Source organism: Argentina silus (assembly GCF_951799395.1).
Source record: "Argentina silus genome assembly, chromosome: 3".
NCBI lineage: Eukaryota > Metazoa > Chordata > Actinopteri > Argentiniformes > Argentinidae > Argentina > Argentina silus.
The window spans coordinates 5,155,119-5,171,963 of NC_139657.1; the positions used below are offsets into that span (position 1 = coordinate 5,155,119).

The 16,845-nt window shown below is 44.2% G+C and overlaps 2 protein-coding genes across 4 annotated transcripts; one reads left to right on the top strand and one right to left on the bottom strand.

Moving 5' to 3' along the window:
- Positions 1–1,996: 1,996 nt before the first annotated feature.
- Positions 1,997–11,833, top strand: nedd1 (NEDD1 gamma-tubulin ring complex targeting factor). 3 transcript variants are annotated; one of them, XM_083666388.1, is made up of 17 exons: positions 1,997–2,113; positions 2,842–2,985; positions 3,663–3,757; positions 3,878–3,994; positions 4,308–4,448; positions 4,868–5,097; positions 5,445–5,649; positions 6,230–6,389; positions 6,496–6,621; positions 6,781–6,834; positions 6,973–7,080; positions 8,127–8,171; positions 8,462–8,628; positions 9,048–9,234; positions 9,728–9,875; positions 10,045–10,111; positions 10,577–11,833. In XM_083666388.1, exons 2-17 carry the CDS (start codon positions 2,850–2,852, stop codon positions 10,679–10,681), a joined length of 2,091 nt encoding a protein of 696 aa, XP_083522514.1. In that variant the 5' UTR covers positions 1,997–2,113; positions 2,842–2,849; the 3' UTR covers positions 10,682–11,833. The 3 variants fall into 3 exon arrangements, with proteins under 3 accessions (XP_083522514.1, XP_083522512.1, XP_083522513.1); XM_083666386.1 differs by having other exon boundaries at positions 2,019–2,113; positions 9,731–9,875; XM_083666387.1 differs by lacking the exon at positions 8,127–8,171 and having other exon boundaries at positions 2,019–2,113.
- A 501-nt stretch (positions 11,834–12,334) lies between these two features.
- LOC310802109 (serine-threonine kinase receptor-associated protein-like) lies at positions 12,335–16,630 on the bottom strand. The gene is made up of 10 exons (XM_083666390.1): positions 16,480–16,630; positions 16,106–16,314; positions 15,851–15,986; positions 15,353–15,434; positions 14,961–15,033; positions 14,723–14,822; positions 14,267–14,404; positions 13,833–13,969; positions 13,505–13,654; positions 12,335–12,935 (listed from the first exon to the last, which is right to left on the bottom strand). The coding sequence occupies exons 2-10, from the start codon at positions 16,215–16,217 to the stop codon at positions 12,874–12,876; spliced, it is 990 nt and encodes a 329-aa protein (XP_083522516.1). The 5' UTR covers positions 16,218–16,314; positions 16,480–16,630; the 3' UTR covers positions 12,335–12,873.
- Positions 16,631–16,845: the final 215 nt, after the last annotated feature.

Below are 16,845 nucleotides of genomic sequence, written 5' to 3' on the forward strand. Positions count from 1 at the left end.
CGACAGCGGGTGGGGGTATTTGAACTTGAGGAGATAGTTCACCAGCTCAACTCTGTTACAAAGGCCTATTTATGATTAGGCCTATTTATATCTATTTGCAGCTTCATGTAAAAACTCGAATTATTTGAGTATTTTATCAGAATAAATAAGGATGACTGTGACTTACGATATCACTTTTCCATGGCATGTTGATAGCTGTTCGTCTTCAAGTATGAACTTTCACTGCGAATGTTGCGCTTTTGATCAGTGTGCGGCATTACGTAATAGATAGAGCCACCTTACGTCATAATGACTGCACCTGAATGTTGGGAGTCTGAAAGTAGCCCCACGGTGTATAGTACTACTGATAGGCTTTCTAATGTAATACAATAATCATTACAAATATACACAATATGGTCTTTCTAATATTGTTATATTTGTCAATAAAAACAGAACAAAAACTTTACTATATTTCACAGGCTCTCAAAATGTACATTTTCCCCTGTATATTGTCTAAAATGTATTTAAGTATTTACAATACAGGCATATGCTTGCATTATATAAGCAACTTCAGAATCGTTTTTGCTAAACACGACAGACTCGTATTTTACTACACTTGGCAGAAAAACACTTTAAAAAGCATTCGGTCGTTTAACGATTTGATTAAACACAGAGATATGCGCGCCTCGGATCTATGGTTGTTGGGATCTATTTTAAATGACTCTGTAGCTACAAAAAACGAAATGCAATTAAGTCATATTATATGAATCATTTGATAGATTTGATCAGAATTCATCCGTCTTATTTGTTGTGACCCTTGAGCGTCTCTCTCCGTCTTCCCACTCCCAGTGCTGCTATTTGCACACGCTGACCTCGCATGACTCTCCCTACAGTATGTCTCGCGCGTCCATGCGTTTAATGTCTTCACAAATCCGCGGGGCAAGTGAAAGCGCAGAACAGAGAGAGCGAGAAGTGTGCTAATTAACACGATCAAGTAAATTGCAGAATCACCAGGGAACTGGTGGACTTGGCAGCGTTGGCTTGTTTGACTTCGAAATTGAACCTGACTAGAATTCAAGCGAGCTCTAGGCGAGAACATGCGGGGGCAGTGTGTCTCAAGTTGGACAATGAAGTGCAATACAGACTGAGCGGCTTGAAAACATGGAGGTGACAACATGATGGCTATGAAATCCTCATTAGAATATATGTATGTTTTTATATATAGTATTTTAATAATCACCATAACACAACCATCAACTGAACATAGATCTCTCTTAATGCTATAATGATTAATATCCTACCACAGTTTAGACATCGCGGCATAGGGCTTTTCCTGAATCAGTTACACATGTCAAGAAAACATTCATGATTGGTCATGAAAAGTTCCTCCCACAATGAAAGTGCTTGCTGCTTCATGCAGCCTGTGAGAAGTAACTGCGTGAGCCTTGACCTCGCGACTTGTAAATACCGAGATGTTTTAGCAAGTCGGACAAATGTTATCTCCATCAGGCAACAGGTATTGAAAGGCGCTGATCAGTGCTGGTCGGCAACTATTCAAAATGTATCGTCTCAAACACGGTCTAAACCTTCAGCATTGCTGCCCAGGTGTGACATCACCTTTAACTTACTGTATGTGCTGTGCTGGCATTGATCTGGGGTTTATGTAAAAAATAATAATTGGGGCACCCGTTCTGAAATGTATGTATACATCCTTGTACCACATTTGACCACATAAGCCTTTTCTCAATTGTTAGGAACAGGACTCACATTCTCTCATCGGTCCTCCACTCTCGTCCTACTGAAAACGCATTGGAGGAGAAGATCTAGGTTCTTCCCTATATTTGGCACAATCCTCCCCTCATACACCCCCTTTCATCTCCTCCAGTGCTTTTTTAGGACGAAGCGAGTGGAGGACGGAAGAGAGGACGCGAGGAGAAAAGCCTCCAGAGACAGCGAGCGCGTGTGTACGCTTGCTGATCTTTCTCTATTGTACCTTACGGGATGCCGTAGTGACGGTTGCTGGAGCTACAGGCGCCCAAACTCCTGTCAAAGCAAACTTTTGGCTCCTCTTTGGACAAGTTCCCTGATCAGCCGCGATTATTGATAACAGGCAATATAATTTATCCTCGTGTTGGTATGTATGTAATGAAGTTATATTTCAATGGCATTGGCATTGATAGATTGGTATTGGCCAGCCACACTGATTATACTTCTTGTTATGCTAACCTCAGCTAAAGTTAACTCGCTAGCTACGGCCTAATTTTGAAAATTACTAGCAAGCGAAAAGAGCTACAATGTGTGCAAATTGTCTAGCTACACAGCTCACGCTTCTCAGAAATGCAAAGAATCAGAACGTTCGCTGGCTGGCCAGCGTAGTTATGTTACATAAGTAGCTGGCTATCTTCAATTAATAGTGTTGTTAGCTGTCCAACTTGTAGCTTAGCCTGCTTGTGACTAGCTGCTTCCAGGAACGTTGCCACCTGACTACTCCAAGTCCATATTTTTCTTTGCTTTGAAGTTCATTTGAGTCAGTGGTTATTGTTTTTATCACATTTCTCAATAATGGTCCCTTGTGAAGCACACAGCTGAAATATCGATACAGCAGTTTGTGTCATGTGAGAATGGAAGCAGAGAACACTTAGGCTCTTTGTCATATCAGACTTACGACAGACACCCACACAGCAAGCCCAAGAGGATTCTTTTGACTGCTGAGCTTTTCCTAGTGAAAGCATCTCATTCTTGCTCTGCCTCTCCGACATAGCAGGAGGGTGCGTGCGTGCGTGCGTGCGTGGAGGGGGAGGGCGGGGGGGGGGGGGGGGGTAGTACCAGCGCTCACTGACAGCTGTGCCTGTGTCTCTGCAGCCGTTGCCATGGAGGAGGTGACTCGTCTGGTGTCGTCAGGTGACTGTGTGAAGATCTGGGACTCAGCCTCCATGACTGTGTTGGAGCAGCTCAACCCTCACAGCGCCACCCACCCCGTGTCCCAAGTGTGCTGGAGCAGCAACAGTATCCTTCCAAGAGTGCATATTCACCACCTGGACATGGCGCAAAACACAAGATTCCTTTCCTTGCCCCCCCCCCCCCCCCCCCTTGCCATCCTGAGTTCTGATGGGGGACAGAATTGGATAGGTGATATTCCTTTTTATTGGACCCATGGTCTGGAAAAGAGTTGAGGAAAGGAAATTATATAGACTTTTGATACACAATCTCTCCACAGAAGGGCTGCTCAATACAGGCATGTAGGCACCACTTGTTGCTTCCCAGTTGTAAAATGTATGGCTGCTTTAACACAAAGAGAGACAGTAATGTTACAGTGTTTGCAGAGAATAAACATGTTAGCCCTGGATTGTATTGTGTAGCTAGATAGAATACTTTGTTTTAGTTTTAGAGGTTTCTCTAATGAGATGACATTGCTTTACCAACGGGAAGAGTGGGGGCTACCCAGGTTAATCTCACTTTCCATCCTCACACAGATTTTTACTGTAATGAAGAATCAAAACTAGCACACTAGTTGTTTGCCTTGCTTAACTGGTTCTCCAGTTATTGAAATCTGTCTGACAGAGTAGTTGGCTATGTGTCTTGTTCCCTTTTTAAGCATTGATTGATTAATTAATTGTGCTATTCCATAGTCCATGCAAAGAAGGTCCATGTTTCCGTTCAGTTGCCTTGACTGAACGCCTCAGACCAATACCTCGTCAGTGCCAGCAGCATAGGAGATAAGCTGGTGGTGTCCAGCCTGAAGTCCTCTCCTGTCCCAGTAGTGGAGCTTGCAGAGGGCGTGAGTATACAAGTCCTGACAGGGACACTGGAGATCAGAGAGCTGCATGCGCTTACATTCTGTTCTCACTCACGCCCCATTCTAATGCTGTAAACGTGTCACATGGTTTTCTGTTCTCAGAAAAAGCAGACCCGTGTGAGTCTGAGCTCGTCGTCTCAGTACCTGGTGAGCGGAGGCCTTGATAACGCAGTCCACATCTGGGACCTGAAGACAAAGAGGCTTCATCGCACCCTCAAGGTAACGCCCCCCCCTGGCTTTACCACAACTCAACCCAGAGGGCGTAATGATAATACGCACTTTCGCCCAGGTGGCTCAAGAATGATACACTGCTTCCGGGTGCTGTTTTCTTCTTCACTTGATTTGGGGGCAACGATTGGGTCTCTAGAATCTAGATATCCGTACGTTTTGAAATATTTTTTTTTTGGTAATAAAATGGTTTTCCCTGTTACCTACACAGAGGTGTTTCTAAATTAAACAACGTCTATTCCGAGAAGTGTTCTACTCAGTACCCTGTAGCCAATGTCCCTCCTTTTCCCCTCCCCTTGTCCAGGACCATAAGGAGGAGGTGACGTGTGTATCCTTCAACGGTAGCGACAGCTACATCGCCTCGGGCTCCAACAGTGGGGACATCATCCTCCACAGTGTCACCACCAACCTGTCCAGCAAGGCCTTTGGCCACGGCACGAACCAGGTGAGGGATAACCTAAACCTGAATGGCCCTGTCCAGAAATAACCCCTGACCCCTTCACCTGACACACCTGTGTAGATCTGAAATGATGGTTTAAGCAATATTGTGGCCGCTTCGCCTTACCTTCTGATAGGCTTGGCGGAGCTTCTGCCACCTTGCTTATACCGTGTAGAATTTGGCCGCCGGCATGACGACCACCAGGAGGCAGCGTTGAGCCTGATGGATATGCTTAAAGTGTATTGTAGTGTGTTTACAAACATTTGCGCCTGGTGAATTATGTGAAGAGTAGCTTATGAGTTGTTGTTTCAATTTGGCAAAAGATAAGTTGTTGTCTGGTCGGAGAAATTCGAAATTCCATGGAATTGACAATATCGGCAAACAAATACATAAGACAGCACTGTAAGAACGTCCTCTCTCCTCAGCCCATCCATGACCTGAAGTACTCGGTGGTGAAGCGCTCTCTGCTGGGCAGTGTGTCGGACAGCGGTACGGTGGTTCTGTGGGACACCAACACCCAGAAGGAGCTGCACGTGTTTGACGGGGCCCACAAGGCGCCCGCCTCTGGCCTGGCCTTCTCCCCCGCCAATGACCTGCTCTTCGTCACCGTGGGCCTGGACAAGAAGATCATCTGCTACGACACCTCCAGCAAGATGTAAGACCGCAGTATAGGAGCATTAGTATGGACAAGTGTAGGCTAGTAACAAGTAGCCTACCCTAGCTAGCAACATTCCTTATTTGGACCAGCAGGAGCTAATTTTATTTGTCCTTGTCATGGCAATTTCGGGGGCATTTTTAGGAACTCTAGTGGCCATTTTTGCCTCAAGCCCCCCCCCCCCCCCCCCCCCCCCCGTTACATTCCAACCCTGGGTGTCGGTGGTTCATTGTGGGAGGGCTGTTCAGAGATGGATCCTGTGCCCTACCTTGGAGTTGACAGTTGCATGACTCCTACTCCTATGTCTTTGTGTGTGTGTATCTGTATGTGTGCGTTCTCTCCCCCAGTGTTCTCCGAAGTATGCGCGTGGAGTCCCCTCTGACGGCCATCGACTTCACCCCGGACGGGGCGGGGCTTGTGGTGGGCTCCACTCAGGGTCGACTGTACATGTACGACCTGCGCAACCTCAGCACGCCCACCAAGACCGTCACCGCACACAAGACCTCCGTCACTTGCCTGCGCTTCCAGAGCTCCCACAGCAGACACCTCAAGGTAATCCAAACACCCCCCCCCCCACAAGTGTAGGCTAGAATACCTACATTTGAAGAGACATTGTGTCTGTGCTTCAAGTTTTAATAGAAATAAAACCGAAACAGCAAAGAATTGTATTGACATCATAGGTGGTCGTTTTCTTAGGACATTTCCTTCTTAGCTTTTTGATTATCTTAACAGTGAGCTGACAGTGTTTCACTCCACTTGTTAGGAAATGGTGTTCCCTCTCATCTGTACAGTAAGCATCTACCCAGATTGATGCACCATCCTTATGTAGTGAGCATCCCTCTCTTAACCTCTTGGGCCCAAATTCTGCTTTAATTTGAGTATTAATTTCATAATTGACTACTTCCAAAGCAAGAAAGAAATCTCTGCTTAATTCTTTTGACAGCATGCACTGCCTGCATTGCATGGAAGTGTGCTACTGACTTTAATAAAGAACCAGTTGTAAAATGTGCTGTATTGAGGCAGTTTTGAGTTTTAGGGATGGTATCTCTTCTCCAAAGGAGCTTAACTTTACATGTCTTTGAGAGCAATGGCTTAATTCAACCTAACCGTGTCCCTTGTTTGTTTCGCCTAGTCAAGTAAAGTAGCATCCAGCAAGTCATCCACCACCCACTCTAGCAAGAGGATCTCAGCCAAGCTGGGCAGTTCCACCACCGCCACCACTCCCACCTCTGCAGCCCCCTCTGCCATCCCCCACACTGGAGACAGAGGGGATGGCCAGGCCCAGGGCACAGGTCAGACTATCTTTGGGACTGGGCAAGTTTGAAAGATTCTGGCCAAAGTTTGAATACTCTTGGTAACAAGTTATCTTCGTGTGTGTCTGTGTCTGTGTCTGTGTAGGCTCCAGTGTGGAGGTGTTCTCCAGAGAAGCGGAGGGCCAGCAGGGTGCCGACTGCTTTCCCAGCCTGGACAAATTCAGCAACATAGGCCGCAACAGCATGGACATCTTCTCCCCCGTACGAGAGGGTGAGCTCCCTGACCAAACTTGCTTAACTCAAATTTGAATGGAAATCTCCTGTTTTGTGTAATCGTGGGGATTCAGTCCTCAGCCTCTTTTTTTCTTTCTTTCTATACTCTACTCAAATTTTCTTCTCAAATTGTGACGGCTGGATTTCTCTTTTCTAGATTACAAAGCGCATGGGATGTGCGGAGATGCCGTAGGTGGAATCAAAGGGAATGGTATGTGTTCATTTGCCAGCGCCTGCCTGGGGGGCTAGAATTCTGTAAATATGGTTCACATTCATTTTGGTTTACCCTGTATATACACGATGCCCAGTGATTAATGATGGGGATCTCATTCGTTTCCATTTCCTGCAGGCACCAGTCTGGATGTGTTCTCCAGGGAAGGAGAGGGGCAGCTCAGCACAGAGAAGTTCAGGAAAGTGGGACGCAACAGTCTGGACATTTTCTCTCCTGTCAGAGAGGGTGAGATTCCAATCTGTCCTTTTTCTGTCAATCACTGCCTTTTGATGCAATTCATTTTCACCAAGAAGTTACACTGGAGAAGGTGCTGGTGCTACTTTTGCTTCAGCCCATTGGATTTCCCCGTTAACTTGGCAGAAGGATTTCATGATTCCCAATTTGGCCACATTCCAAAGCGCCATAAGAATAACGTTGTTTTGGTAACGTTGGAATTGGTCCATCTAAGCATAGAAGTCAGATTGTAAAGTCTCTTTTTTGTTCTGAAATATAACACTGTAACACATTACAGCCTTAGCAAGTACAGTCCTCGTGTCCCTATGAATCCGCCAACATTTGTCAAAGGTGTTTGTGAAATGATTCTGTCGTTGTAGGCTTGCACACAGCTTTGTGGTTGTGTATCAAATTAAAGATATCCAGCTTCAGCTAACCTGAAGTTAGAAGGACAAATATTTCAGTTCCAAAGTGGCTGATACAGAGTCAACTCATGCTACAGTCACACCTGAATTGCTTATTTAACATCCCACGCTGATGGAGACGCTGATAAGCCCATCAAAGTAATGCAGCGTGCCAGTATGACAGGAGTTGGATTGGTGTGCTCGTAATGGGTTTTATACAGAATGAATGGGGCTATATAGTGATACTTGATAGACATATTTAGTTTTAATAGTAACGGAACTACATATCCAAAAATATGGCTTCGTGAATTGACCCATAGCCAAGGTACGTGGAAAACTATTCCTCCAGTGTTCTGCTTATTCTTTGATTACCAATTAGCATCAGGTGCGGCAAATAAACGTTGATGACTCAAAACAGAATTAACTAATTGTGCACACTTACATTTACAGCTGGACTTTTCACATGACTAAGAGCCCTTTCTGGACATCTCACTGTCCCTCACGTTGAAATCCTTTGGTTATACCAAATAATTTCATCTTATCAAGTGTGCCCCCCTCCACATTCATAGTTCAAGTTGGTCTGCTTCACCCTTGTAAACATTTATGTTTGGCTTTACAAACACTGACTGTTAACTCTGTTTCTATATTACAAAGTCCATGGCATGAGCGCAGATACGTCAAGTGGGAAGAATGGAAATGGTGTGTATCCAGCAAGTCAAAAATAGTGATGTTTCAAAGCAGTGTCCACTCCAGACTGAAGGCCCTTGAAGCCCGTTTGTCATGTTTTGCTTTGTCCAAATGCTTTTAAATGACTCCCCTTTCTTATCTCCTCTCATTATCGGCCAATGGCCACTAATTGTGAAGAATTGGACAAAATAAACTAATATTCAGTGACTGCGAAGTAAAGGAAACCAGACAAAGTAACAAATCATGAGGATTATTATTATTTTTTTTTTAATCAGCCCTGCTCTTTCCTGTTGGTGTTCCAGATGTGGACTTCCACTCTTCTTACTCCGGCGGGCCGCCACACCGCAAGACGCCCCTTGGCATCCCGCGCTGCTACAGTCCCCTGTCCGTCTTCCAGACGCCACCAATCAAAGAAGAGGACGCCGTGCCCCCGCAGCCAGCCCAGACAGACACGTGCAACACGAAGAGGGTCAGTGCTCTGGTCTAGTCTCTTTCCACGTGTGTTCCACTTAGGGTGGAAAACAACTATTCTGCCTCAAAACCAGTGGCTCAAACCTAGATTTAGGTCAACTCCTCCCCCAAACTCGGTAACCTGTTGTTGTTGTTTTTTTTATATTTCATTGATTCTTCAGCCTGTCAGCACTTACATTTTGAACATCAACAACCCACCCACATTTGGCTGCTAATAATGATAATTTTGTTTGTATAGCGTATGATGATATGCCATAATAAAACAATAACTTTTCTTACAACATGTCTTACCATGCATTAAATACATTATAAAGTACTGTATGTACATTTTAAGAAGAGATAGTGACTGCTTGTATATTTGGGTTGTGCAGAACTCATCCCCTGAATTATGACCTGTCCTGTTTGATTGATTGACAGTATGAGAGCAGTGGTTCCTGTCTGGAAGCAGAAGGCCCGATCACGCCCACCTCATCACAGACCCCGCACAGCCAACCAGCAGCCCCCTTCACTCCTGAGATTAGCCTGAGGAGGGCCAATGATGTACAAGCCCAGCTGAGCTATGAAACGCCCCACAATGGAACTCTGCCCTCTTCTGCACCAGTTGGTAAGAGACAGTACTTGTCAAGGCTAGACATTAACACTTGTCCGCTTGTCCTGGACAAGTAAAATAGTAGCGTCAACTTGCCCAAACGAAGAATTTATAAAATCACACTAACCCTAACTTTCCTAATAGTTAATTGTATTTGATTAATTGCTTTCTTGCACCCAAAGCACTACAACACAGTATGAAAAACATACATTTGGGGAGTCACAATTTTCAGCTGGTGTTCACAGACTACTTAAGCTTTCAGAAAAGTAAAAACCTTCTGTAGAACAAGTGACCAAAAAGAGTTCATGTCAAGCCTTGCATGTGGTGGAGGGGGAGATAATGAAAGTACAGTAATTTGTGTTTATTCATGCTCATGGTTAAGAGCTGTACAGTAGGTAGTGAATATACTGTGTGTCTATGGGTACTGTTTATGAGAGAGCAACTGGTGTTAAGTTAATTGATATGATGTATGTAGCTGTACAGTAAATAAACTTGAGTGGGTTGGTAGCAGGTCCTGCAAGGTCTTCGGCGGTGGCGTCCTCTCTGTCGGAGCGGATCGTGGAGACCGTCGGGGCTGAGGGGGCCGGAGCTCCACTCACCTCCCTGCAGATCCAGTTCATCCGCAACATGATCCACGAGACGCTGGAGGACTTCAGGTCAGTGGAGCTCTCGCTTAGTAAGGGGGGGGGGCGCTCATGACCGTGGTCACTGTGTCTGATGCTGTGTTGTTTTATTAGGTCATACAATCATATCAGTGTTTTATTTTATGAAGAATCCTGTTACATTGATGTCACATCACTAATGATGACGCCATTTCCTCTCAAGGGACGCCTGCCACAGAGACATAGTGAACCTGCAGGTGGAGATGGTCAAGCAGTTCTACATCCAGCTGGTACGTCGTGACAGGTCTTTCTATTCCTAAGCCCTGTTTTACTATAAATCATCTTTTCACTTCCTTACTTACTTATATGAAAAGCTCACAGTTGAAAGTAACTATATTAGAATCAGTCACCGGTATGTTGCACTATAGTATTGAAGTGTTGGCAACTGAGTGCATAGTTGGTTTTTAACGATTGTGAAAATGTATTTGAAATTCAGCTTGATGCAACATCGTAACATTTTATGATAGACTTGTCAATGTTTGCTTCTTACAATGTGTGGTTCTTCTGGGCTTCTGTGATTGTTCCTATTATTATACGGTGATAACTGACTTTTGCTGTCCGTTGTCGGCGAAGAACCTTCTTACTACAAAATATAGCTTTTTCCGTTATTCTTAGAAGCATTTCCTAGAAGTATGACGCATACTGGTCCAGGTCTGTTTCCCTAACCAGCCTCCCCCCGGTCCCTTGTGTTACAGAACGAGATTCACGGTTTGATCGAGAAGTACTCGGTCAACGACTCGCTGGTGGAGGAGATAGAGAAGCTGAAGGAGGAGAACAAGAGACTGCGGGCCAATTACTGACCGGCTTGCCTCTTTTCTTTTTTTGTCGTTGTTGCCCCTGGATACAATCGTAGTCCCTCGTCAAGTCCAATCAAATGTCTTCCACAGAGCTTTAGGTCTCCATAACGGAGAAAACGCATCAGAGGTGGGACTCTGAAGGCCGAAGGTGCCTTGTTTTCTATCCTGGTATGACGCCTCCATCTCTTCCTTTGACAAGCAGAGAGGAGTAGAAGACTATGCCTCATTTTTGTATTTTTTTCAACTTGCCAATGGTCTTAAAATGGATGAACTCTTAAGTGCCTTACTGGTGATAAACAAGGGCTGACAATGAAATGTTCGATGCACGGTGGGCTCACATTGGTGTCACAGGGCAACATTGGTGATTTATACCAGGTATTTCAAACTGTGCTTCTGAGGAGCTATAGGCTTCTTTTTTTCCCCCCCCAGCCGAGATCACACCTGACTCAGGTGTGATCTCAATTAGTTTGATCAGGTGTGACAGTGCTGGGCTGGAACAAAAGCCTATTGGAGACCTCTTATACCGATCTGTGGCCACAGTCTTATTGGTAACTAACCTTATTTCAATGTTATTATCCATGTAGGGCATTTCACAAGTGCACAGTTATGGAAAAAAGATGGAGATTAGAGACCATTACATACAGGTCATTCATTGCTGTACTGAGCTGCAGGTGCTGGTGATTTGTGATGTCATAGCCCCATTATGGCCCAATCTTAAACCCATCCCTTCCCTCTCCAGTGGCCACTATTGACTCCACTTTGTTCATCTGATATGGATAGGAGAAAGCAGTATGGTGGAAACTCCATGTTGTAATGCTTTATCTATCCATACATTTTCAGTCTTGTCCAGGGGGAGGTCAACAGCTGCCTGGGGGTTGTAGGTGAGGGTGTGAGTTTGAGACTGTGCTTTTTCTCTTCAACATCGTATTGCTGAAGTTTATATTTGCTTTGGCTCTGAAAGAGTGAATCATTTCTTCGTTGCTGCATTGGAAGACACAATTATGATGACGTTATCTTGGTGTGAACCGGGCAAAAAAATGCAAATGGATGCCAAGCTCCCCTCTATGAAGTGTGCTTGCATCGCCATCTGTCTCATCCTTCTTTCCTTTTGTTGTTGCTGAGTGACGTTTTGTGTAAATACATTCAGTTAAATGACCCGTTTAATGTAAGTCATTCTCACTTCCCGATGACTCCTCCATTATTACCGGTTTGAAAGGACCACACACAGTATCCTGTCTTTTTAAGTGGTTATGAAGAATAATAGATCAGACAATATGAGTCTGACTTTGCAAGGCATCCTTGTTACTGGCCCCATGCGAGATCAATGAATCATAGGTTGTTGAATATGGCATCTTTTGATTTAGAATTTTATAGTCATTTTTAAGTAATTTCCATTACTTACAGGGCAGGTATGTTATACATGTTAAGCCTAGGTATATGTTCATAAAATAGTCCTGCTTGGGGAATATTAAGCCATTATGACCCATTGAAAGTTACCTTTTAAATAAAAAAAAATAAACATATTAGTCCTACACCTGTTTGTCACCCTATGATTGATCTAGCCAGTAACAAATGATGCCATGAAAGGTTTTTCCAGACCAATGGCTTTTCGCCATTAAGTATCCAGTCATATAGCACCATGAGTAGCCAATCAGAGAGAGCGCATGTAAACATTCTTTAATTTAACAATGAAATACAGGTGCAACGAAATAGGACTTTTAAAAAACAGAGGCAAAGAACTAACATTTAGCTTTTCTCAATGTAAACATTTCCTTCCCACAATGTCATCAATAAAACTAAAATCTGACACTTAGCAAGCACAGCCCCAAATGGTTCCCATTATTGAGAGGAAATGAAACTAGAACAGACTGCATGGTCACATCATCGAAATGGAGAAAAGCAGCCATAGGATGAGCACTCGCTGAGCTAGCTAGCACTTGTATGTGTCAGGAACCCCAGGGAAGCTCTGCACCATGTACGTTGCCTGGCTCCATACTGCTGGTGTTTTAGCCAACTCCTATGGCTAGATATTGTTGTAACTAGTCATAGCAGTTGGCCAACGCACATACAGTATGGAGTCAAGTAACCGTGGAGGTCCCTGTTTAGGGAAAGTGGTATCCACCCTGCCCAACATGGTCGGTTGACCCATTCAGTCCTCTCCAGATTTGAGACAGTTAGATGTTGTGTCTTTCACCTCAGGCCTTGATTTCAGGTGCAGCAGGATAGGAGGCATCCGAGTTGTCTGAAATCAACTCCTCTGTGAATGAAGAAAAAAAAAAAAAAAAACTACAATTACTGTTTGTTTCAAATATGAGAATTCTAGTGCAGTTTTTTAAAAGAATTTTTTTTTATTTCTAATAGCTTGTCCAAAAAGACTAGCTTAAAACATTGCCCCTCACATTCCCATTTTTTTAAGTTTTTATTTTATTGTAACCTTGTCTCTAGGTTGAGGAAAGCACCATCTCATCCCACACAATCTTTATTTGTTGAAACCCCCATAAAAATAACTGTCTCTCCTCCAAAACACCATCAACCTACTTGAGGCCCACCTACTTAATTCAAAAATTAGAAGGTTATACCATTTTGTCCTGACGAGGACCCAGTCGGTCAAAATGTTGTTATCTACGCAACAAATTATTTATTTTTTGGGAGCAGCAATATGCAGCAAAATGTATTTCATGATTTTGTATTGTTATTTAGAATCCAGCACCTGGGTCAGGTTTTTCTTTGGGATGTGCACATACCACTTTGCTAAAAGGTCATCACCAAAAAACACATCAGAGGTAAATCTCAAGGGGAAGGTATTGGTTGTGTCTCGGCCCTCACCTGGCAGAACACATTTCCACAGGCCGTAGGTTTTCCCCACAGCAGTCTGCCACAGTCGGAGTGTTCCATCCTCTGAGCCGCTGGCGTAGAGCTCACCGTCCGGGCTGAAGCGAACACAATGGATCGGCCCAAAGTGGCCCTTGTAGGATTCTGCACAAGGGAAAATTCTCATTGAGATTTCGCATTGCATCTAGGGATCCTTCGAGTGGACCGTATGTTGTCGTCCTTACAATAGATATATTGCGAACAACCACTGCTTAACACAAACTTCTCGTGGAAAACAATTCAAGTGATAGCAGCTATAGCTGTTTGACGTAGGTGGACTTGCCTAGCTCCTCCTTAGTGCTGTAGTCATATTTGTAGAGCTTAAAATCATCTCCGCCCGCAACAAAGAAGTCCTTATCTGGGTGAAGTGAGGCAGAGTGAATGGAGGCGGGAGCATCGACAGTCTTGATCAGCTCAAGGCTGGAGAGAAGCAGAAACACAGTTAGAACAGTGTCATATGCTTAACCAGGCATTGTAGTTGTAGGCAGTCCAATACACACTATACATAGAGGGGCGGTCGCCCAGACGCAGATTAAGCCACGTCCTAGACTCGACCAGACTTTCAATGAATAATCCATCAAAACCGGCCCATACTTTACCTAGAGGACCAACTGTTAACCTTTAACCTTTTTGTCCCGCTCTAAATTGTATGTCTAACGATCATTGTTGTGGGTCGAACAGTACTGATATTCTAAAGCTGCTGGTCACGTGCCATACCTGAGGGCATTGTAGAAAGCGATGGTCTTGCCGTAGGTGATGACCGCAATCTCTCCGTCAGGCATGTACTCCATACTGCTGACCGAGGCCTCTAAGGTCAGGCTCTTCACCACCTCTGTACTAGTTCTGTCCCAAAGCCTGAGCACAGCACCGCCATGTCACAATCACAGACAACAATACACTGCATCATTTCCCATATCAGTAGACTGAAAGTTCTCTGTGTAAAAGCAATCTCTTTGGGTGCAGGCTTACAAAACCATATTATAGAAGGAAAAACCCAGAACTGACAAATCAATTATGTACAAGTAGCCAGCATTGTATAAGCCCATTAAGACCATGATCCAACAGAAGGAGGGTAACTATATACATAATTGGAGCAGAGAAACTGTTATAGAAATGTCAGGCATTTTCTAGGATTTCTTCCTTGTGTATAAAAAAAGAAGTTGACATTCTCACCGTACTGTTTTGTCGTCTGCGGCGGACAGGATCTGTTTGTCGTTGTTACACCACAGAGCTTTCTTGATGGCACCACTGTGGCCCGCAATCTCCTGAGCCTCTGCAAAATGGACAGGTGGCGACACAGACAGACAGACACAGACACACACCATGAAAATAGATTCCACACAATAATGTATTTTTACGTTTTCTGAGTGTCAAGATAATCAGAAGAGCATCTACTCCTGAAAAAGCTCACCTGCATCTGGCTTGCTCAGGTCATAAATGCGCAACACCTTATCGTTTCCCGCCGTCAACAGGTGATTACTGTCCTAGGGTCAGAAAAGTGCAATATCATAACTACCATAGCTTTGACAAGCCATCCAATTCTCTGCAGTAGAGAGGGTAAGTCATGGCAGAATACTAGCTCCAGCGAGCACTTTGTGATTTCTTGGCGGCTCAATTGATAGATTGTTGCATGGCCTAGAGTATATGCAGTTTTCTCTTGGCTATATCAGGGCTAGCCAGCGCCATGCTCTACCAACTGAGCCCTGCTCTACCAATTTCTTATGCAAATCTTTTTTTTCTAAATCCTTAAGGTGAAGTGGGCAAGTGCACACTTTGGGAAGAAGGGCCAAGGAGTCCTCTTACCTGTGTGAAGTTCACAGACTTGACAATATGCTTATGTGCCAGGGTAAGGACCTCATCCCCAGACACTGCATCCCACACTTTCCTGGGGGAGTTGGAGAAGACGCAATCAGCTTTCAAAGGCCATAGCATTTAAGGTGCAGGATGAGCATGTTTTGGTTATGCTACATATCAGCAATAAAGGTTAAAATGTATTTAAAAAGAATGACCTGTTCCTGGTCTGGTAAACTATTAGCCAAGTAGCTGGAGTACAAGGTTCCTTCTTAAGTCAATGGTTCCAGTCCTTCATGTGCACATGGAATCTATTCAATTATATTCAAGTTTAACAATCTATTCTGTTGCAAACTTCAATTAGTGATACATTTATAGCTGTTTTGCTAACGTCCTGTCCAGGGGGTGTACTTGAACATCAAGTTGTCTCAGGCAAGACAAACAGGAGAAAGGCTCCTGCCCCTGTCTCCCATACTGGCTTACTTTACTGTCAAGGGTGGTTATACTCACGCTGTGAAATCTGCTGCTGCAGTTGCTGCCTTTGTGGCATCCTTGTTCAGAGTCGCTCCCCACACAGCTCCCTTGTGACCTGAGAACGTTCCAATCCAGTCCCCAGTGTCCCCTTGGCGCAACATAGGTTTGCCATCTAATTACACGGAGTATAACCATACATAAATGTCAGCATTAGTTCAAAGACAAGCACACAAATGTATGCGATAGAACATAACGGTAACTGTTATGTGAAGGTTGCTAAGGAAAACTCACCTTTACAAGCACTTATGAGAAAGTACCCATACGAGGTTATTCCACTAAAAGCCAAGTCCACTACTGGTCTGGTGTGTCCAGAGCAAGTAAGGGGAGTCTGTCTCATTGCCATGATGGCTGATACAAACAAGTGAACTAGGTGGGGAAAAAGCTCACGGAGCAAACAAGTCTCAAAGAGGAAGGCGGGGGTTGACGACAACGTCTTAAATCTGAAACAAAACAAGAGTACGATAGTTTCACCATGCTGAATAGTTCCTAAGATTTCTGAATTGATTAGCTAGCTAGTTAACTGTTAGCTACATGGTACATCTCATTCATACACCCACGCCTCCGCATCATAGAGATCATAATGTGGTGGTATTGTTACTACTCACAAATTTCTCCAGTAACCGTTTAGCCATTCAAGAGAGCTACTAGCAAATACAATGTATCAGCTCAGTGGTATCGCAAAGTCGCTGTCCACCGCCGGCTACACTGTAACGAGCTAGTAGCGCTCTGTTAGCTTAGCAACGTTGCTTGTTACAATCGGAAGTAGAGTCTGGTACAGTTACACAACACTGTTCAGATGGCAGCGAAAATATGTCTTTTCAGCCAAATTAACGAAGTACTTTCGGGTCACGGAATTTTTGAATTTTTTCAAAATAAAAGTTATAGAAGTCATTATTTATTTATTTTTAAACCCTGTGTTTATTCATAATTTATGGCGGAGTAAAAGGCCAGCAAAAGTTTCAATTATGCAG